This window comes from Anguilla anguilla, chromosome 8, assembly GCF_013347855.1.
Source record: "Anguilla anguilla isolate fAngAng1 chromosome 8, fAngAng1.pri, whole genome shotgun sequence".
NCBI classification, from domain to species: Eukaryota; Metazoa; Chordata; class Actinopteri; order Anguilliformes; family Anguillidae; genus Anguilla; species Anguilla anguilla.
The window spans coordinates 34,310,115-34,330,389 of NC_049208.1; the positions used below are offsets into that span (position 1 = coordinate 34,310,115).

The following is a 20,275-nucleotide window of genomic DNA, read 5'->3' on the forward strand; positions in this document are numbered from 1 at the left end:
GGAGGGCCCTTAAGATACCTTAACTCAATCCTTAACCCTGGGATTGCTGTGACTTTGTTTATGACTGGGGGGGCATAAGCTGTCACACTGCCTCACCTTTGGCTGTACATGTGCTAGAGAGCACAAACACTCATTAACCTGTGTAACGGTGAAAGCATTTTAGCCATTTTTCAACAAAAAAGAAATGTAACCAATTGTTTATGTGAAATTCCCTATCATGGGCCCATTCCATCATAGCAGTGGTCCCTGTAGATAAGACAGAGGGCAGAGAGTCACTCTAATGAAGTTTTGTGGGATGCAGCAGGGACAACCCAGCAAATTTATACCCACCCATCCCGGGTGATGCTACAGCCAGGTGTGTGAATTGTGCTTGCCATTCTGCCAAGCTGCTGGCCACAGGCACGGACATGATTCGATACCCGACCATGGGGCAAGACAGTTCACTGAAAAATTTAGATTTTTATTGTGTCCTCTGGCACGGAAAGCACTTGTGAGGTCAGATGCCTGCACAGCTCTTTCCATTGGAGTGCAGTGCAAGGAAATGGCGGGCCCCAGCACGTACTTCAGAGGAGCACACACGCTCGTCTCCCGCTGTCTAAAACTGGCACATGTGAAGGTGCAGCGATGAGACCTCGTAGAAAAATCTTTTGGTATTGAACTGGGATCCCCGGCCCTAGTCCTGGAGAACTGGAGGTTCTCCTGCTGGTTTACATCTGGTTTCTTGGATGTAAACTGTCGGCTGAATTTAAAGTGACAAAATCAGCATTCCCAGTGGCCCTCCTGGAGGAGAACTGAGACCCCACAGAATCCTTGCCATACAGTATTGCTAGATTTTTCTCAGGATAATACAATGCCACGTTCATTTCCTATTCAGTTCCACCAGTAACCCAAAGGTCTTGTGGGTTGAAGAGGTACCCTTCTGTTTCACTCACCCTTGTGAACAAGACATTTGTGTTTTAGGTTATTGAAGAAATCAGGCAATACAGGATTATTGTATGATATGGTATCTTCAACAATGTGTGCATCCAGTTACATTTTCAATTCTATGAAAAATGAGGACCGAAAAGAAAAGTTCAATTTGCCTTTGTGACATTACATCAATTGCACAATTTTAATTATTTTCCATTCTGTTATGTAATAACAACTGCAAGGCAACAACAGTCTTTATGATGCAAATGCATGAAGCTAAGTAGACCTGGGCCTAGATAATGCTCAGACAGGTGATCTCTCTGTCAACCAGCCATGGCCCAAGTGGTCAAAAGTCTGCATTGTTTTCTTCTCACCATCAAAGCACTTTTTTGGAATGTTGCTGTAAGAACTGCATACTGCAAGTAAATAAAACTGGCACTGAAGTTGGTGTTGGTGAGCAGAGGAGGGAACACTAGGGTGGTGCTGTGGCTAAACCAGGAGCTCTCACGCACCCAGAGACGTAGCCAAGGGGGATGATACGCGTACAATGTGCACTGCGAAGTTGGTTCGAAAAGAACCCTGAAATACAAATGCACATGGAAGAGGATTACAGGAAAACTGGAAAGGTAATCATGCAACTAGCTCCCCCCAAAGACAATCTCCTTATCCACCCCCACCCCCCCACCCGCCACCCCACCCCGCTCGACAATCCATCTGCACCCCACTCCACCCTCCTCCTACTCCCACCCCCCAAAATGAATTCTTGGCTAGGCCTCTGAACTCACTGTGGCTATTACGAATTCCATGCCAATTAATGACACTGTAGAGGTGTTTACCCTGGTGATCTGGCTACTTTCTCAGTCCTGTCACCTGATCCTCTCCATGAACACTTCAATGGCTACAGCATCCCCAGTGTTCACAATCCTCTTTGTTTTGCTATGCAGTCAATCTAAATGTGGTGTGAGTTCTCAGTTGTCATTCCTAGTCATATAAAAGAAGTAACATATTCTAAATGATTATTTTCTACACTGCTCCCATACTCTAATTGTGTTAATTCAACTCTAACAGATACCATTGGGTCACACTCTGATCCAGAAGGGGAAAAAAATGTTAGAGTAGAATTAAGAGTGGACGTTTTACTGTGTGGCAACACCTCTTTGGGAACATTCTGTCAAGTCACATAAACTGTAGTGAAATAAGCAGGAGCCTCCAATTTTCTGCACTGAAATGTCTAAAATCACTGCTACCAAGAGGTCTTGGTGGAAAACAGGTAGCCATGAAATAAAATGTATGTCTGTACAAGTTACATTTTTGGCTACTGTATGGTTTAATGATACTGGTAATCCTACATCCATGTGTGTGTGTGTACGTGTGAGTGTGTGTGTGTGTGTGTGTGTGTGTGCATGTTTTACTATCTTTGTGAGAACCAAATGTCCCCACAAGGATATAAAGATGAGGAAAATTACGCAAAGTGGGGACCTTTTGCTGGTCCCCACAAGTTCAAGAGGCTGTTTTAGGGTTAGGACTTAGGGTTAGGGTTACATTTAGGTTATGGTTAGGGTTAAGGTTAAGCATGTAGTGGTTGGGGTTAGGGTTAGGGTTAGGGTTCGAGGTTACGGAATGAATGCAAGTCAATAGGAAGTCCTCATAAGTAGAGCAATACAAACGTGTGTGTGTGTGTGTGTGTGTGTGCGTGTGTGAGTGTATGCATGTATTTGAATGTATGAGACAGGAAGCGGAGACAGTGGCCCAATTTAAAAAGACAGATATATAGATACAGATAACAGGGAAAATTGATAAAAGCATATATTACACATTATCACATATAAATATAAATAGGAGAGCCATAGCAAAGAAATAGAAAGATGTGACAACATGTTTAGTTCAGTCCATCAAGGCTGAGCCACTCAAAATCCAGGATAATTGACTTAGAGCAGAATTCAAACGGAGAAATCCCCTCCTCTCCCCCTCTTGCACTGTATTGCCAATTCATTTGCCAGTTTGTCTCCTGGGACGCCATACAGGTAGGACCGACATGAGCTTTTTAATTTCCTTTTGCTGAAATTTCTCCTTTCTTGATCTCTCTTCTGTGTGTTCTGTCCCTATCTTCCTCTTAGCTAAACTTTGTCTCTAGATAAGTGAAGTCCTTTACTGTCTTTATGTGCTTGTTTTCTTTATCATTCTATGAAAGTAGATAAACGTTCAAGATCTCCCCCTAAGCTTCTGGAACTACTAGGACCACATATAGCTGTTTTTGCACTCATATTGACATTATATTTCAGCTGCTTTCTCTGAGAATTGTTTCATCTATACTGTATATATAAAAAACCTTAATCACAATCAGCAGTTGTAGATGCATTCTTAATGTTTCTGGGGATCTCTGCTAGCCCTCACCTAAGAGGTTAATGAGAAGTCTGAACGTCAACTGCAATGTATTGTATAGTCTTTAAAGCTGCAAAAATGGAAATGATATTCTTTTCCATTCTGTATTCATTTGATTTAAGTTTAGCTCTGTTGATCCTGTTCATTTTATCTGTTTGTTTCTTTCTACTGAGTAAGTGTTTTTTTAAAGAAAGGAACTTCAAGCAACAGAGAAAAATTTTTTTCTGTGCCATGGACACAAAAAAAAACCTGGGGAATTTAAGACTACTAAGAGTAAGCCTACTTTGCAGCTCCACCTATTTTGTGCTAATCCTGACAAAGAAATCTAAATAGATGTTATTTCTCTTCCACAAGTGAGATAGCCTTTCACAAATAATTCACTAGAGGGAGGTAGAGAATTAGAACATTGACTCACACATTGTAATATAACTAATAGCCAAACCTTTGCCTTTAATAATTATTTAAGAACTTCTTAGCACTTATTTTCAGTAGCATACTTATCCAGGGATATATACACACATATATTTTATTAAAAATAACTATCATATACAGTTAAATTAAAAAGAACAAAATGTTGAATTGTCTCAGTTTCTTAATGCAAAGGGGTTAATCCAGTTTGCCTGTAATATTCATGGGTTTGAATAATAACTAGTCAGTTTTGAGTAACTCATTTCTGAATTACATTTCAGTAATTCCTCAAATGATGTCCTCTAGATACAGTATGTATGTATGACGTGCCTGAAGTGATGGGGTGGTCTAGTGCAACTTCTTTTTACTAGACGCAAGGAAAAATAGACGTGGCTGGGATATAAAAAAAAAATACATAATTTTTAAAAAAACTATCCACACATTGCAAAAAGAGGGGGGGATATAGAAGTTATTTCTAAATATAATAAAACGTACATGCTGTCCTCCTTTTCACACAAAGTGTGGCTGAAAGTAATACCTCATATAGCCTAGCCTAAATTAAGGCCAAATTATGGCAATATGGCAAGTCGTTAGTAAGCATACTGTCTGTGGGGGCTACATAATGTGTCATGTCATTCGTGCTATTTTTATTGTTGTGGGCCTATGTTTTCCACATTTCATACTTAAACAAAGAACATTGCTGAAGTGTGTTTTAGCAGTAACTCACACGATTACGTTAAAACGAGCTTATCCAGATCCATTTATATATTTTGCTGTTATTTTCAGGGTCTTTGGGGGGAAAGGCAGAAGAGAGAGGAAGCACACCTCAAATTTAAGGGCTTCAACCGACGCGGAGAAGCAAGTTGTTGAGGACAGAAGCTTTCATTCACTACGCTCTTCCCACCTGTCAGAGAAGATGGGGAACGCGAGGAGTGGCGCTGTCTCCAAAGAGATCTTGGATGAGCTGAAGCTCCACACGAAGTTCACAGAAAGTGAGCTCTCGCAGTGGTATGAGAACTTCCAACAACAATGCCCCTCGGGACGAATCACGTCTGAAGAGTTTGAGAAGATCTACGCGCGCTTCTTTCCCGACAGCGATGCCAAAACGTATGCTCAACACGTCTTTCGCTCCTTTGATACCAATGATGACGGCACACTGGACTTCAAGGAATATATCATCGCACTGCATATGACCTCCACTGGTAAAATGGCGCACAAACTGGAATGGGCTTTTTCGCTTTTTGACGTGGACAAGAATGGATACATCACAAAGTCGGAAGTGACCGAGATCTGTCAAGTGAGTCCTAAATGCACGAATGTAATAAAACGAGGGTAAAGGGAAAAACTGGGTCGTAAAGGAGGAAACTACAAAACAGAACATAGATGATCAGATAGCTCATAAGTACCTTTGGTTAGGCCTGCAATGTGCCTAAAATGGGATGTAGGCCTACACAAAAATAGTCAGCACTTCGGTTAAGGCGATAATAGTGGGACAAATATAGTATAGCCCTGCAAATTATAGAGTGAACCGAATATAGATACAATGGGATTAGAATGCCTTGCCCCTAAAATGTGCCTTGGCCTGCTGCATGGGATTTTTGCCAATGTTGGTAAGACAGACACCATAACATGGGTCACTCCATCAATTATCTTATCAAAAGAGATGAAGAGAAGTAAGCCACCTGAAACTACGAGGTTTTGGGGGTAAACAATGGAATGCAAGATTTTGACTATAAGTTTAAACAATGGAATGCAAGATTTAGACTATAAGGTTTTGTTGGTGCGATATGCTTTAAAACTACGCAGAGGCTAGAAGAAAAATTATATCTCTGAATGTGTGATACTTAATTATTATGATGTTAATTGTTAGTATCTTAATGTCTACCACTGGTCATTTAGCTTTGAACGGACAGCTGAATTTATTATTAGCAATTACATGTAAATTTGCTAAATTATGAATTTTACAGAAAATAGCGACCATATCATTCATCAACATTTTTTTTCACTTGACTAAACCGTACTTTCTCGTGATAGTGATAAGCCATTTTCTTTTGTCAGATTTGCAATTTTGGTATCAAATCAAATTTTCTGTATTTTACATTCCAAACCTCATGCACCGTGGAATCCAAACGTTTCAACTTTATATGATTAAAATGTTCAAACAGCAGCCCAATTTCCAGTGCAGCACCCATAACATGAAACATATTGACTGAAAATGGTCGTTCTCCTTCCAGGTGTATAGTTATTTTAATGTTTATTCATGTTTCACAAATTATTGGTGGCAAAAACGATTCCAGCGGTTCACAAGAGGATTTGTAAAATTGGCTAAATATCATATATTGTTACATTTAAATGGCTTGTGGTAGCCATGTTGTTTGCAATATACCATTAGAACTGGAGGAAGATATATTTACTGCACAGAATATTGTTATATTTGTTATATTTGTTGCATTTGGCAAGTTCAGAACCATGCATGTTATGTGAAGTAATAAGTAAAGCAGTGATTTTATTGCAGATAGAGGGCAAAGGGTCAGACCAAAATTATATGAGACTAATTTTGTATGAACTGGTGTGTTAGTCATGAGGATACATTGGTTTTTCATATAGTACAGTACATACATTTTTGAACAGTGACACAATTTTGTTTTTGTTTTGCCTCTGTACTTCAGCACATTGGATTTGAAATGTGACAATGAACACGAGGTTAAAATGCATTTACATTGATATCAGGTGAACCGTGTTGGAATTACACCCTTTTTATACATAGCCCCCCCCCCCCCCCCCAAAAAAAACATCAGACATAGCTAAAACATTGAGTATATGAAAATAAACTGTTTTATTTGTTGTTAGGAAGCAATAATGCACTGGTGAGCTCAGCAATAGCAAACAGCCTGGTAGACCACAGAAGACCACTGTAGTGGATGACTGAAGAATACTTTCAATTGTGAAGAAAATCTGTAGAACAGATCTCCAGGAAGGTTCTCCAGGATGTAGATATAGATGAGTCAATGATTACCATGGAAAGACTACGCCAGTATGTCCTCAGCACATTCACCACAAGATGCAAACCACTGGCAAGCCTCAGGAATAGAATGGCCAGGTTCGAGTTGGCAAAGTAATGGATAGAGGAATGTGTGGATATAGAAAGCAACTGCTCATGGTCCAAAACCTCCCCCCCCCCCCCCTATCGGTGAAACATGGTGGAGGTAGTGTTATGGCTTGGCCATGTATGGCTGCTACTGAAACTGGCTCACTTGTCTTCATGATGACGTGACTGCTGACAGCGGCAGCAGGATGAATTCTATAGTGTACAGAAACATCTTTTCTGCTTACATGCAACCAAATGCATTAAAACACAACTTTTTACATAGCATTTTACATTGTATCCATTTATACAGCTGGATATATACTGAAGCAATGCAGGTTAAGTACCTTGCTCAAGGGTACAACGGCAGAGTCTTATCCAGCAATGATGAATGCCAAGTGATGCCTATGGGTCACACACTTCAGGCAGTCATCAAATGACTTTGTCCAAAACAAATGGTCCCCAAAAATGGGGGGGAGGGGGGTGGTGTCTATTGAAAGGGTGTAATTCCTACATGGATCACCTGATATATATAGGGCTTGGCTTCATTTGTGGTTTGGGTAAGATTAAGGGATTAGTTTAAGAGTTCAAGGCACCAGGACACAGGGCATGCAAGGGTTATTTAGATAACCATCACAATCACAAAACAACACTTTGTTTCACGTAATCATGTAATCATCATATTGTTACAGCAGTATAACTCCTTCTCAATATAAAGCCAGTGCCATATGCTGAAACTTACTGTCTATTGTATTCCCAAGAGTAATAGATGGAAAAGGAACATATTTAAGTGGCATCTCATTTAGTATGGATTCATTATTCATTATTCCAATCATTCATTCATAATTTCAGTTTCCATGTCATTTTGGTGGGTGTGGAGAGGAGTGGGGTATTTTTTCTGACAAGCACTAATCAAAAATGATTGTGCTGAGACACTGGGCAGGAGCCATTTATTCTGAGGAGGTTCACATCAATAGATTCTCTAGCGGTGGAACAATGAGGCAGTGTGGGTAAAGCAGCAGCTTTTGAATTCGCCACTGCCACAGATGCATCTCCTTCCATCTGGCAGTTAGTTGCATAACCAGATGCTGGCATCATATGTTCTAGACTCCTCTGACCGTCCATCCAATTAAGACCTTTGAAGAACAACGGGAAAAAAATAGAATGCCCCAGATACTTTCGAGGTAGAATGGGCGGATTAAAAAAAAGAAAAAGATGTCCTCAAAACCAGTATTAAATCATTCAGTCAGGGGAGGAGGAAGAGGGTGTTTAATGTGGATACCAAAAGAAAACCATCCAGTGACTCATTCGCAGGGATGATTCTAATAAAACATAGGCATTGCACCATTCTTTGTTTCATCTGTTCTTGTATTTCCCTCTCTAGGCGATTTTTAAGTTGATCCCCAAGGAAAAACAGTTACAGCTACCGAGCGACGAGAACACTGCTGAGAAGAGGGCCAACAAACTGTGGAGCTACTTTGAAAAAAGGGACAACGGTAAGAGCTGAACACAAGCTCCCCCAGTGTTCATTTATAGTACTGCACAATTTTGGTACCTGAGCTCAGCTTATCTCTGGGAAAGGTGTCATACAAGATGGTTATTACGGAACTCCATCAAACAATGCATGTATGTATTGAACCAAACATGATGAATAGTGCAGTTGTAGCAGTGTGAAACATATTGCATGTGCCATGTTTCCTCAGATTTGTTGAATGATGCCAGTTAGCATGTCATTAACCTCGCCCCCCCTTCTCCTGTGTCTCTTTCAGAACGATTGGCAGAAGGAGAGTTTATCAAAGGCGTTCTAGAGAATGAGAACGCCCTTCGTCTCATACAGTATTCTCCTGACAAGTGATGTCTTCTTTTTCTGCCCCCAAAGTCTGCATCAGTATTACACAGTAAACGTATGCACAGTAGAAGGCTCAGTGTTAATTCATTTCTAACATGGTTTTTGAGTCTAAAATGGTACAAATACAGAATACAATGTTCTCTATCAGCATCAGTTTAACACTGACAGCTTAACTGTGTGTAATGCAGAAATTTCTAATAGGGAATTGGTTTCTATTTGGGGGATCTGTTTGAAAAGAAGGTGTCAGAAATCCAACTGAAAAGGTATACAGAAAACAAAAGCAGAGAACAGTTAAATAATATTGAATTTTATTTTTTGTACCATTAATCTTTTAGGCTAGTTGTAAACATTCCGTTAACTTTATTCAAACTATTACATTTATATTAACAAAATGTTTTATATTGTTTGCAGCATTTTATAAACATATTTTCATTACACTGAACAGGGTCATGTTGAGGGGAATGCTGAGGGTTAATGTAATGTTCCCTTGAGCTTGGATGAGGCTTCATAAATATACAGACACGACGTTCCCCCTTGTCACCCTTGAGATGTCATTGAACTTCTCATTCTAAAGTAGGGTTCCCCAGTCTTATCTGAAAAAGGCCGGTGTGGGTGCAGGTTTTTTACTTAACCCAGCTCTAAGACACCGATTCTGCTTATCAAGGTTTTAACTGAAAACCACGATTAGGTAATTGGATGAATCGGCGGTCTTAGTGCTGGCATGAAACAAAACCTGCACCCACACCGGCCCCTTTCATTTACGATTAGGAACCCCTGTTCTAAAGTCTAGAGTCCATATCCATTACATACATGTCATGGAAAAAGATAAATAAAAAATCATAAAAAATCATCAGTTTTTTGTGTTGATAATATAAAAATAAATGGTTATTTTGCTGTTACTGAAAATTCAATTTTTTCTGACTGTACCCAGACTGGAGCATTATGAACAACCTTGGTTTGCTAAGTTATGCTTGTAGCCCTTGAAAACCAGCAAAAAAAGAAAGAAGGCATAACATATGTATGACAAAAATATGAACACATTTGCAGCTAGAAATTATAAACAATGTTTTGTCTGATAAGACTCCAGTTCCTACTCAGCTAACATACACCTGGGACAGGTACGCTACTCAACAGGTGCTGGGCTGGTCTGGTTTAAATACCGTCAAATACCGTACTGGCCCGAATTCTGCCTAATTCTGTGCTAGTGGGCACAGAACACAAATGACAAGTTGAGAGAGCACAATATTAAACAAATGAGGGAAATTTTATTTCTGTAGTTTCTTAGTAAAATATGTGTATTAAATTTGCTTAGCTAGCTGAAAATTCTCTGAAGCTAGCTACCTAATAATAACTATTAAAAACAAAACCACTTGTATGCCTAAAATTGCATAGAATCAGAGTAGGTAGTTTGTGCTGTGAACAATGCATCACTTTAATATTATTATCTTCATAATTTAGGGAACACTTAAGTGGATTAGAGATCACACTTTGAATAATACAATTTCAGCAACGGCTATTTTTGTGTATGCATTTATTTTTATGGTGAACTAGGAGAAATGTTTGCTCTTACTGATTTTTGATTAGCCCTTCACAACAGCACATCCTTTTCATTGTTAAGAGATCTGCGTATTAATATGAATAATTAATATTGTTCATAAAACAAAGATCTTGAATTTAAACAACAGAATGCAGATCTAGATTGCATTGCACCAAAGCCACAGGGAATGTAACCGCCTATCATTGTACCCTGTAAGAACAGTTATGCAGCCCTGACCAATGCAAAGCTTTATATATACCACCCAAAAACCTTACAGAACCTTCCCTCTGATTCTGCCATTTTAATCTGGTTGACAGTCGTGTCCCATCACTGGTTTAGTAATAAGTACCTCATATCTCTGAAGGGCACAGCTCCATTTCAATTTTCTTAAATCTTCTTTCACTAATTCATTGTACTTAAAGCTTAACTATTTAAGTTAACAGAGTCTGGCTAATGAAATTGGACTACCTGGTTCATTAAAGTACATTCCAACAACAAAAACACGGTGGATCTCCTATTGAGGATTTAATTAAGTGGCTAAGAGAAATCTCCCTCCATTTCATATATGTCTATATATTAAATGAAGGGAAATATATTGGCATTGTGTAAGCATTATTCTATTGGTTCTTTGTGGTCGTCTTTGTTTGTGGTTGTTTTTTTTTGCATTTTTTTTTTTGACAAACAACAATTATACTGGAATAAAGATTCCTCCATGATTGATTTTTTTGTGTTATTGTTATTATTATGACGGAGTAAATAAATTTGTTTTTCCTTCTGCGTTCTTATAAGTATTGCTATAACTATGCTTGTATGCTTACAGGACATATGGCTGAGACATTGCTTATTCTTGATAATAGGTACACAGACTCTGGGATAATACCACACAGTCACAGTTAACAGTATTTACCTCTACAGTCACTACTGATGTACGGAGAGGTTCTATTTCTACAGTTAATGTGACATCCAAACTAACTGTCTCACTATACCTCTCTTCTCTTTTGTACCTTCTTTTGAATGTGTAATTCTTCTGCCTGAAATCCTCTCTCTCTCTCTCTCTCTCTCTCTTCTAATTTGGGATTACAGACATAATCTTCTGTACAACATATGAGAGCAGCTGTGAGTTGACCTCTCAAAATCTCTCTCTCAGTAATCTTTCCATCTCTGTGTGTTGATCCAAATGTGAATGTTTTCAGCAATTCACATATTAGTTCTCAATATTTAACTGCATAGGAAATTTATGCTAATGCAGGAATTTTAAAATACCATAGCAACAAAAGCAAAAGAGTAAATTCATAAAACAAAACAGTGCACAATTAAAAGCCCAAAAAGACAGGGACATGTTTATTTATAATCTCACCAATTCAGTGATGATCACTGCAATAATTAGGACAATGACAGATTTACCAGCGATAAAACAAAATTGAATGCAATGTAAAAATTTAAATAGGCCCATTCCTCTCTGCAGTACTTTGACCTTCTTCATTTCCAATTTGCATGGTTTCTGAACAGCTAGCACACTGGTCAACATGATAGAAATGCATATACCAGTATTTAGTGATCGATAAGATTCTCCATTAGACATGGTAACACCTAAAAACATGCCCCAAATAGCATTTCCTTATGTGTAATTATGAAAGAACACAGCAATAGCCTAGCATTTAAAATTCTGTCACTCACCATATCTAGAGTGGGGGAGTGCAGAACAATGAAAGAACATTAGGTTTTTCTGTGAATTCAAAAAAACAATGAAAAAAAACAAAAAAATAAACAATGAAAACATTTGCTATAGGTAACAGGCAGCAGCTTTTCACTCAAAGTAATATGGTGAATTTAGCAACTGCGTCTTCAGGAAACAGCTGCTGGTTCTGCTGTAGACTCCCTACCTCTGCTTTGTTGCTCTGAACTATTGGCACCTGCTACCAGTGATGTGTATCATTTATAGCTAACTACATCATTTACGTGTTACATTTCATTGCTAGATAACCAATATCAGTGTTTCAAGCACGCTGCTCTCCTTTCTATGTCTCCTTTCTGTGTTCCTATAAGACAGATATATCACCATCACCTGATTGGTCTGTAAATTGACACATACTGGATTTCAGAAGGTAGACGTCAATCACTAACCATTTCAAGCACAGGGACACTGTAAACACAGCACCTGCTACACACAGCACAAAACAATGCATATCAAATCACAGACCTTTAGTGGGGGATTCTTCTAATAATAAAAGCAAATTGAGAGGAAGTTTATAGGGAAGAATACCTTTCATAGCACAACTTGATTACGTGTTACAAGAAAGATTTGGGCCATATGTCCTTTTTTCAGTCCAGGTCTTACTATATGTACCATACCACAGCCCACCGTGTAGTCTAAAGGCTCATGAAAGGTAATGGTAAAGTATAGATCCACTGGGTTTCTCAGGCGATGCACCTCAGAAATGAAGCAGTGTTGACGATATGTGGAAAATACTGAGACAGCACTTTCTCAGCATAATAGTGGTGATGATGATCATAGTAATAATGACACAAATATTAAGAATAAGCATAAAAACAAATAATAATAATCAAAAATATTATTTGTGGGAAACACAACTGAGACAACGTTTCCTCTTTAAGCAATTAAGAAACCTGTTGCCCCTAACAGGGTGAGGAAGTATCTATTTCCCATCTCAGTTGAAAAAAATATTGTTAAAAGTAAATGTTGTCATTACTTATCAGTCTCTGATAAAACTGTCATGTTCAGCCCAATAATGAACTATGATCCTCTTTCCTTTATTGACACACCCCAAATTTAATCCCTCCATCTTAATCCCAGTCTTCTTTCTATTGTCTTCTTCCCTTTTACTCAAAAAATCTGTTAGCAGAAGGCATCCATGTCCTCCTGGACTTCGTCCGCCCCACCGTCCTCCTCTCTGGACACAGAGAACCCCTCCTCCCTCTCTGTGTCCCTCTCCATGGTGTCCTCCATTTCCTCCAGCTCTCTCTCGCAGTCCACGCATCCCTCCGCCCCGCAGCCCCCGACCAGCATGAGGGTGGGCGCCTCTCCCACTCCATCCGCGGCCCACGCCTTGTCAATCAGGCCGGCCTGGCACTGCATCAGGCCGCTCACCGAGTAGACGCCGCCCCCTGGCACCACCTCATCATAGGAAGGGGCGTGGCTGGCGCGGGCCTCCTCCAATCGCAGCCTCTGCCTGTGCTTCATCTCGATGACGGTTTTAGTGTAGGAGTTGAGGGTGAAGACAGCGGCCGCCATGCAGCAGCTGAAGGAGATCCAAGCCAAACTGTGGCAGGGCAAAAGTGGTCACAATGGGTCACAGTGAAATGCCACCCAGTTAATCCCAAACAGAACTCTTAGATGCTCTTTGTCTCATCAAAGCCATTTGCACAATCAAGTTTTTACCAACTTCAACATAACTTCAGTTCTATATTACAGTTAATTAACATTCAAGAAGATTATAGACATTCATATCCATTGTCATGGTATCATCCTTGGCCATGGCCCTGAATGAATATATATAACATGCATAGAATATGACTGATTCAGCTTCAACAGTGACCCTAGTGTGTGTTATACTTAAGAATGCTTATTAACTGAACACCCACGCAAATGACCACCCGTAGTCCCAGGTTTGGGGCCTCCAGTCTTTGGGCCCTACGCTCACGGTCATCTGGAACACTGTGGTGTACATCATGTGCGCTACCATTCCCATCATTCCTGCAACAGAATGAGAAGAATGTTAGGATAGTATTAGCATCACTGAACCAGCCAGCTGCTCATTTCAAAATGGTGGATATCACTGGTGTTCATCATAACAGAAAGAAAATAGGCCTGCATGAAGTACCTCACGAAAATGCAAGATGGATGCAACGTGGATGCACGTTGTTATAAAAAGTAAAATTAAAGCCATACTGGAGATGAACAGTGTTGACTGCAGTATCAGCATGTCACAACGCTGAAAAATGACACTGCCTCTTCACCAAAATGTACATTTTACATTTACGAAGGGACGAGAAGCAAGCAAGCTCACCAGACAGGACAGTGCAGATGGCAGCGAAGGCATTGATTTTGAGGGCGTACATCTCCTTGTGGGCGCATGCACACAACACCTCCACCCACATCAGCAGAAAGCCCATCGCAAGAAGGCTAATGTACATGAACTCAGACACCACAGACAGCCACAGCACCCCTGAGAGAGACAGACAGTGGAACTGAGTACTGACGTAATGTGTTAGCCTCAAGAGTACCACATTACCACAAACATCAATATGAAGGCTGACAGTGAAAATAAGTTTTAGTGCATCACACAGTAAATATATGGATATAGTGATTGACAACATAAGCTGTGGTAAGATCCATAGATCTCCAGTGGAGACCTCCGGGTCACAGATTACCAGCATGATTTATTGCTTGTGATCCCAAGAGAATTAGTGGAGGATCCGGGATGGCTGTTCTTCTTTGGGTGCTGTGAGTACTTCCTGATGTCTCCTAAAAGCAGGGAGGCCTCCAGGACCATGGACAGCACCATGTACATCAGTAGGCAGGTACAGCTGATGCGGACTACTCATTAGCCCAGGTGTTGCTTGCTTGTATTACTGTTACCTATATATAAATCCACAGCCTGTCTTGAAGAACATTTCCACTGCATGGTCTTAAACCTTATCCAAAAGCAGCCCTCCAGCATTAGAGGAAGGAACTCCTCTTTAGGCCACCCATTCCTAACAGACACTTACAGTTTGTTGGTGTTTTCCTATCACATTCACTGCCCTGAAAGGTAGCTCCACTTTGCACCATCTCACATTGCCAAATAATTTACCTTGAGTTTCTCCAGGGGTCAGCTCAATGAAGCTCCGACACTTCTCACCTAGGAAACAAGAACAGATGTTGAGAGAACTTCAATTCAGTTCAAAATTCGCCTAAATGGACTGGCCACTGACATCCTCTGTCATGAAAGGGTTCTTTTCAACCCTCTTCCCCAGTCTTTCTGCCATGACTTTCACCTTACTCTTTCCCTCACATCCCCCCTTCTTTTTCATTCCCTCTTCTTCCTCTCACCGTCATTATGTTTTTCACAAGACTGCCAGAACCCGGTGTGAAAGTATCGAAGCATGTATTTGTCTTCTCCGGTCTCCCAGATGTAATGCACTGCATTGGCCTGTTGCCTTTGACGAATCCTAGCCAGCTCCTCCCTTTTCTTTTGTGAGACTGTCCTGTTAGACACAGCAGGAGATGGGGAGGAGGACTCTTTCTTGGAGGGAGGAGTAGGACCTTCTGAAAAGAAAATGACAGACAGGACTTAGTCTTAGTCTAAGTCTGCACAGTTTCCTTTGTGAAAAGGTTTAAATACTGTATGCTGTTGTTCGAAGCGCGCACTCTTTCAGTGTAACGGCAAATCCAACATCATTGACATCATCTTTTCCAAATGATTTCCAAATGACCTTATCTGCCCTTTTCCTTGTTGATATTGAGGATCCATAATCCTTAATCAGAATGTCAAGAACACTCTTAGGGAAAGACTATGAAGAGGCTTAGTCTGGAATAATCCATCCCTGCCTCCTACAAATATTAGATTACAATAGGGGGACATGATGACCCAAATTTAAAAAAACAAACAAAAAAACATAGTGCCAAATCACATTTGGTGTCAAACAAAACAAATTATTCATCAATTAAAAGTGTTCATCAATTAAAAGTGTTTTTGAGAACAATTTACACTTAAAAGTAAAGCTCAAAAGTGATTGGCTGTTAACTATGTACCCTCTATGATATATCCACAAATTGAAACAATCCTGCTTTTAACACTGTCTATATTAACTTATAAAAAATAAATACTACTCCAAAATGAGGAGCTGAAACAATGTTTTTCATTGTAGGGAGTTCCATCCTCTAGTAGATAAAATGGTACAACAGGTAATTAAGATTAGTGTTCTGGGCTAGCAGTTTGAGTTAATGCCTGCAGTACTAAAGGCCTTGCACCAGTCTGTCTAACGCTATCTCATGTTATGGATGAACGGCTGTGAATAAAGGTGACGTTTTATCTGTTAATTTGAAATACACATTACACATGCTAATGCTAAATCGGAGAAAATTTACATTATTTGTTCAATTGCACAATGAATGTTTTATGTCAGTAAAGCGTTTACAATATATGTTATACAAAATACAAAATCAATTCTTTTAGCTACTCCAACACTGTGTAGCATTTGTACTGCATTTTACAAAGACCAAAATACTATAATCTTCATATGACAAACAGTTTAAATGAAATACACAATTCAGTCAACATAAGTGTTAGTATTTTTGCGGCATATCATTTATATTCCCATGCCACATTTACATTATCTGTCATTGTTTAGAGGACCAAGACAAAATGTACCCCTTGAAAAAATGCATTCACTAAGTACACAGTATTAATTTCAGTGGTAACGAGTTAGTCTCACTGAGTCTCACATGAATAGGAGAACTCTTGCTGTTGTCGTAAACACAGGTGAGACCAATTAAAAAGCAGGAGTAAGTAAGGAAGCAGCACAGACACCTCACCTGCGGAGGACTGGCCGCTGCCGGAGCCGCACTTCTTCATCTTGACGGGGGAGAGGCAGAGCGGTTTGACCACCTTGTGGGTCCCCTCGCACCAGTAGGAGGTGCAGAAGGCCAGGACGGAGAGCGCCAGAGCCAGGGAGGTGAGGGACAGGGAGAGCAGGGAGCGCGAGCGCCGGGACATGTGCTCCAACATGGCCGACGGGGGGGAGAGAGAGAGCCGGTGCGACGGAGCAATAGCAAAAAGGGAGGGTCAGGGGCAGAGAGGGAGGTGGACGCACGGTTGAGAAGCCTGTGGGAGGCAGGGGGGAGAAACAGACAGGAACTGTAGAGTAAAGGCAATGAACTGGAGGTCGAAGGCCACAGGGATAAAAAAAGATGAATTTTGAGGATTTAAGGTAAAACTGGAACAGATGGAGCTCACTTCCCTGATTTCTGAGTACAGTATGTGCCTGCCCCCCGTCTGTCTCTCCGTTTTCCCATTTATATAGGTCCACTTAGGTACCCTACCATTTAAATATGAGGCATTACTCTTATGGTGCCACTGATACCAAGGAATTGTCTTTTCTGTTTGCGCAAATATTGGGAAGCTCCATCACAAGAAATAATTATTTTCAAGATGAATTTAAAGCAATGGACACCAACTATATTGCATGATCACATGGAAGTATAACTATAAATGTGATATATATATATATATATATATAAATGCCTTCATTCATGAAAATGTCGTCCATAGTTATGTGTCTACTTACACAGTTAACTAGCCTCTCTTCCAGATTTAAAATGAAATAAATTAAGGTCTTGCTCGACTCTTGAGACATTCTTTCTTGGATCCCTCTCCCTCCTGCCAGGAGTGATTATTTGTTTGATGGAATTATTAGATCATCTCTCAATCTACCTCTCTTTTTCCTCGTAATCTCTATTAATCCATTTTAATCTCTTTCTTAGGTGTGTCCATATATCCCCTTTGTTCAGCTTCTCTCTCGCTCTCTCTGCCTGTCCGCTAAACGGAGAATTATAAACCACAAAGCGAAAACATTCATTTTGATTGATAGACGAGACAAATCGTAAGACTGCAGCACTACACACCGGAGTTAAATTGTAAATAAACAGACCACTCAATGTTTAACAATGTCATGTACAGTATCTGACGGGTCAAATGGCTATCAATTTGATTTAATTTGATTTGATATTATTGAGCACAATTAAATCAATAGAGCTATCAATTGATTATCTATCAATAGAGCACCATTCATCACTAGATGATTCTTTTCATCAGATAGGTTAGAGGTTGCTAAACAAATCACGTTCAATGTTATTTGTACAGGAGAACCTTAGCAGCAGCAGAGGAGTGTGAGGTCACTGACACTCATTGATAAACGCTGCCAACACTTCATAAAGACTAGCTGTCCTTTCCATGTCCCCTGGCTATGTTCAGTTCACTGCCGGGTCAAGTGTCTTTCTTCCTCCTCACTATGCCAATTTTCTTACTGCGTTTATTAATATGATGCCTTCACAGCTGTTTGGTCTAGTGGACTGAAGGCCAACTCCCAGTTATCACATCCAACCACAGCCCCTCTTCATAATGTTTTTTTTCACTCGTTCCCTCGTTCTCTTCCATCTTTACACAAGTTTGTCTCTATCAGTCTCTGTCCCTGCTTATGCAATATCACTTTCACATCATTCACATTAATTTCACTCAGTTTCTGGGGTAGATTTCAGGAATGTCCAGTAACATCCCCCCCCATTCCTATTTTCTTCAGCATCGTTCTGTTCCAGTCAGCCCAAAATTAAGCAGAAACTGATCAGTCATACTCACCGTCGATGGCTCGCTCTGTCTGGATGTCTGTCTCTCTCTCTCTCTCACTATCACTCTCTCACATCCCTCTCTCTTACATTTTCCTCTCCACGTCTCTCCTGTATCACTTCATCCACCTGTCTCTTTTGTCTCCCTCTTTTGCTGCTATTCCTCGCTTTCTTGGGAATTTCCATCCCTAGCCCACCCGGATTCCCCTTAATCCGTCTAAGTCCATCTGTTACTTTTGCTCTCTCCCTTTTGCTCCATATCTCCATCTCTCTCCCTCCCTCCCTCCCTCCCTCCCTCTTTCTCTCTCTGTCACTACAAACCAATCCATGACCCTGCTCTTGGCCCAGTGCAGTTTAATTAAAGTTTGCGCATTAACCCTCTCTGCTCTCCTCGCTCTGTGCATGGGCAGTGTTATGCCTCACACTTGTCATGCGCTATGCTGACCGTCTTCTCAGTGTCAGTATTTACATACTACTTGCAGAATGTGTGTCCGCCACTGCATCGATTTAGCTCCCTTCTCTTATCTCTATCTCTCACACTGCAAAAAGGAGAAACAGGGAGGGAAGGATGGAGGGACAGAGAGTTTTTATAACAGAAAAATCAGAGTAGAGATGTTTGAGAATGTTGCTACTACATGGCCTGGATTCAATCATTTATCCTTAACCTCGACTAACTAATGAATGCAAAAAGCACAGACGGCTTGGAAAGTTGACCAAATGACCAAAATTGTGTGAGGAAAGAAAAACTCTTGTCAAAGTCCTTAATTCCAGATCTATAAATGAATAATGCTAAAACAGTGACAATTAACACAACAATAATAGCATTATTATCATAACAACACACCAGCAAACTAGGCACACACATACCTGTCTGTGTGTTTCTGTTCTCTACTGCTTTGAGGTCCATTTTGGACTTGCAGTTAAACATTCTGTCTATGGGATGAGCAGTGTCTTCTGGTGGGAGAGGACACCTCATTCTCAGCCCAGGGATTTCCACTAATTAAGAATCAGCCTTCAATCATGACTGAAACAGGAGCAAAGGAGGAGGAGGAGGGGATAATACAGCACCTTCACACAGAGACAGGGGGAATGAACGAGACAGCGGCCTCTAGTGGCTATTTATCCAAGCATGTTCACAAATGAGTCAAACATTCTGCAGGATGTCAAAATGTGTAAAGCACCGATTCAATCAACATTTGTGATTAAATTCATCTCACAGAAGTACTATTCATAAACACAGCATGGCAAGTTCAGCAATCACCCAAATTAACTCAATAAATTGCATTGATCAACGATATATACACTTGTCTTGCATTATTTTGGAAATGAAGGTTGAAGACATGATATTTGAATCCAGGCCTGTGGGCATGACTGTGCTTGTGTGGCTGGTACAAAATTGTGTTTGAATCATGAGGGCTGTCATAGATTGTATACAGGCTTCAGGGTACAGACCATTTTGTTTGAGTTGCACCACGTACAGTAGATTAAAAACTAACCAGATGGCCGAATTCTGAGTACCTTCTATCCTCCATTTTCTTGACTTAGTAACAGTTCTTTTCTTACCAACAGCAGACTGGTCAGTTGCCTGCATTTCTGAACATCCACAGAAAGTTCCTTGTCCGTGCATTTTCATAAGACTAAATCGGAATATTTCAAAGCTGAGGGAACTTTCAATATTAAGAACAGAGTTGTCAATCTGGTTAGTCTATAATGTCAAACTATGGTTGCATGCGTATGAAACTTCTGCAGCATTTCAAAGGC

The 20,275-nt window shown here is 40.3% G+C and overlaps 2 protein-coding genes across 2 annotated transcripts; one reads left to right on the forward strand and one right to left on the reverse strand.

The window, feature by feature from the left end:
- Positions 1-4,415: 4,415 nt before the first annotated feature.
- LOC118233219 (visinin-like) lies at positions 4,416-9,483 on the forward strand. The gene is made up of 3 exons (XM_035428660.1): positions 4,416-4,996; positions 8,169-8,280; positions 8,554-9,483. The coding sequence occupies exons 1-3, from the start codon at positions 4,616-4,618 to the stop codon at positions 8,637-8,639; spliced, it is 579 nt and encodes a 192-aa protein (XP_035284551.1). The 5' UTR covers positions 4,416-4,615; the 3' UTR covers positions 8,640-9,483.
- Positions 9,484-11,562: 2,079 nt separating this feature from the next.
- Positions 11,563-18,701, reverse strand: LOC118234375 (germ cell-specific gene 1-like protein). The gene is made up of 7 exons (XM_035430862.1): positions 18,528-18,701; positions 16,709-16,997; positions 15,224-15,439; positions 14,985-15,032; positions 14,199-14,357; positions 13,774-13,885; positions 11,563-13,451 (listed from the first exon to the last, which is right to left on the reverse strand). Exons 2-7 carry the CDS (start codon positions 16,899-16,901, stop codon positions 13,028-13,030), a joined length of 1,152 nt encoding a protein of 383 aa, XP_035286753.1. The 5' UTR covers positions 16,902-16,997; positions 18,528-18,701; the 3' UTR covers positions 11,563-13,027.
- Between the last annotated feature and the right edge of the window lie 1,574 nt (positions 18,702-20,275).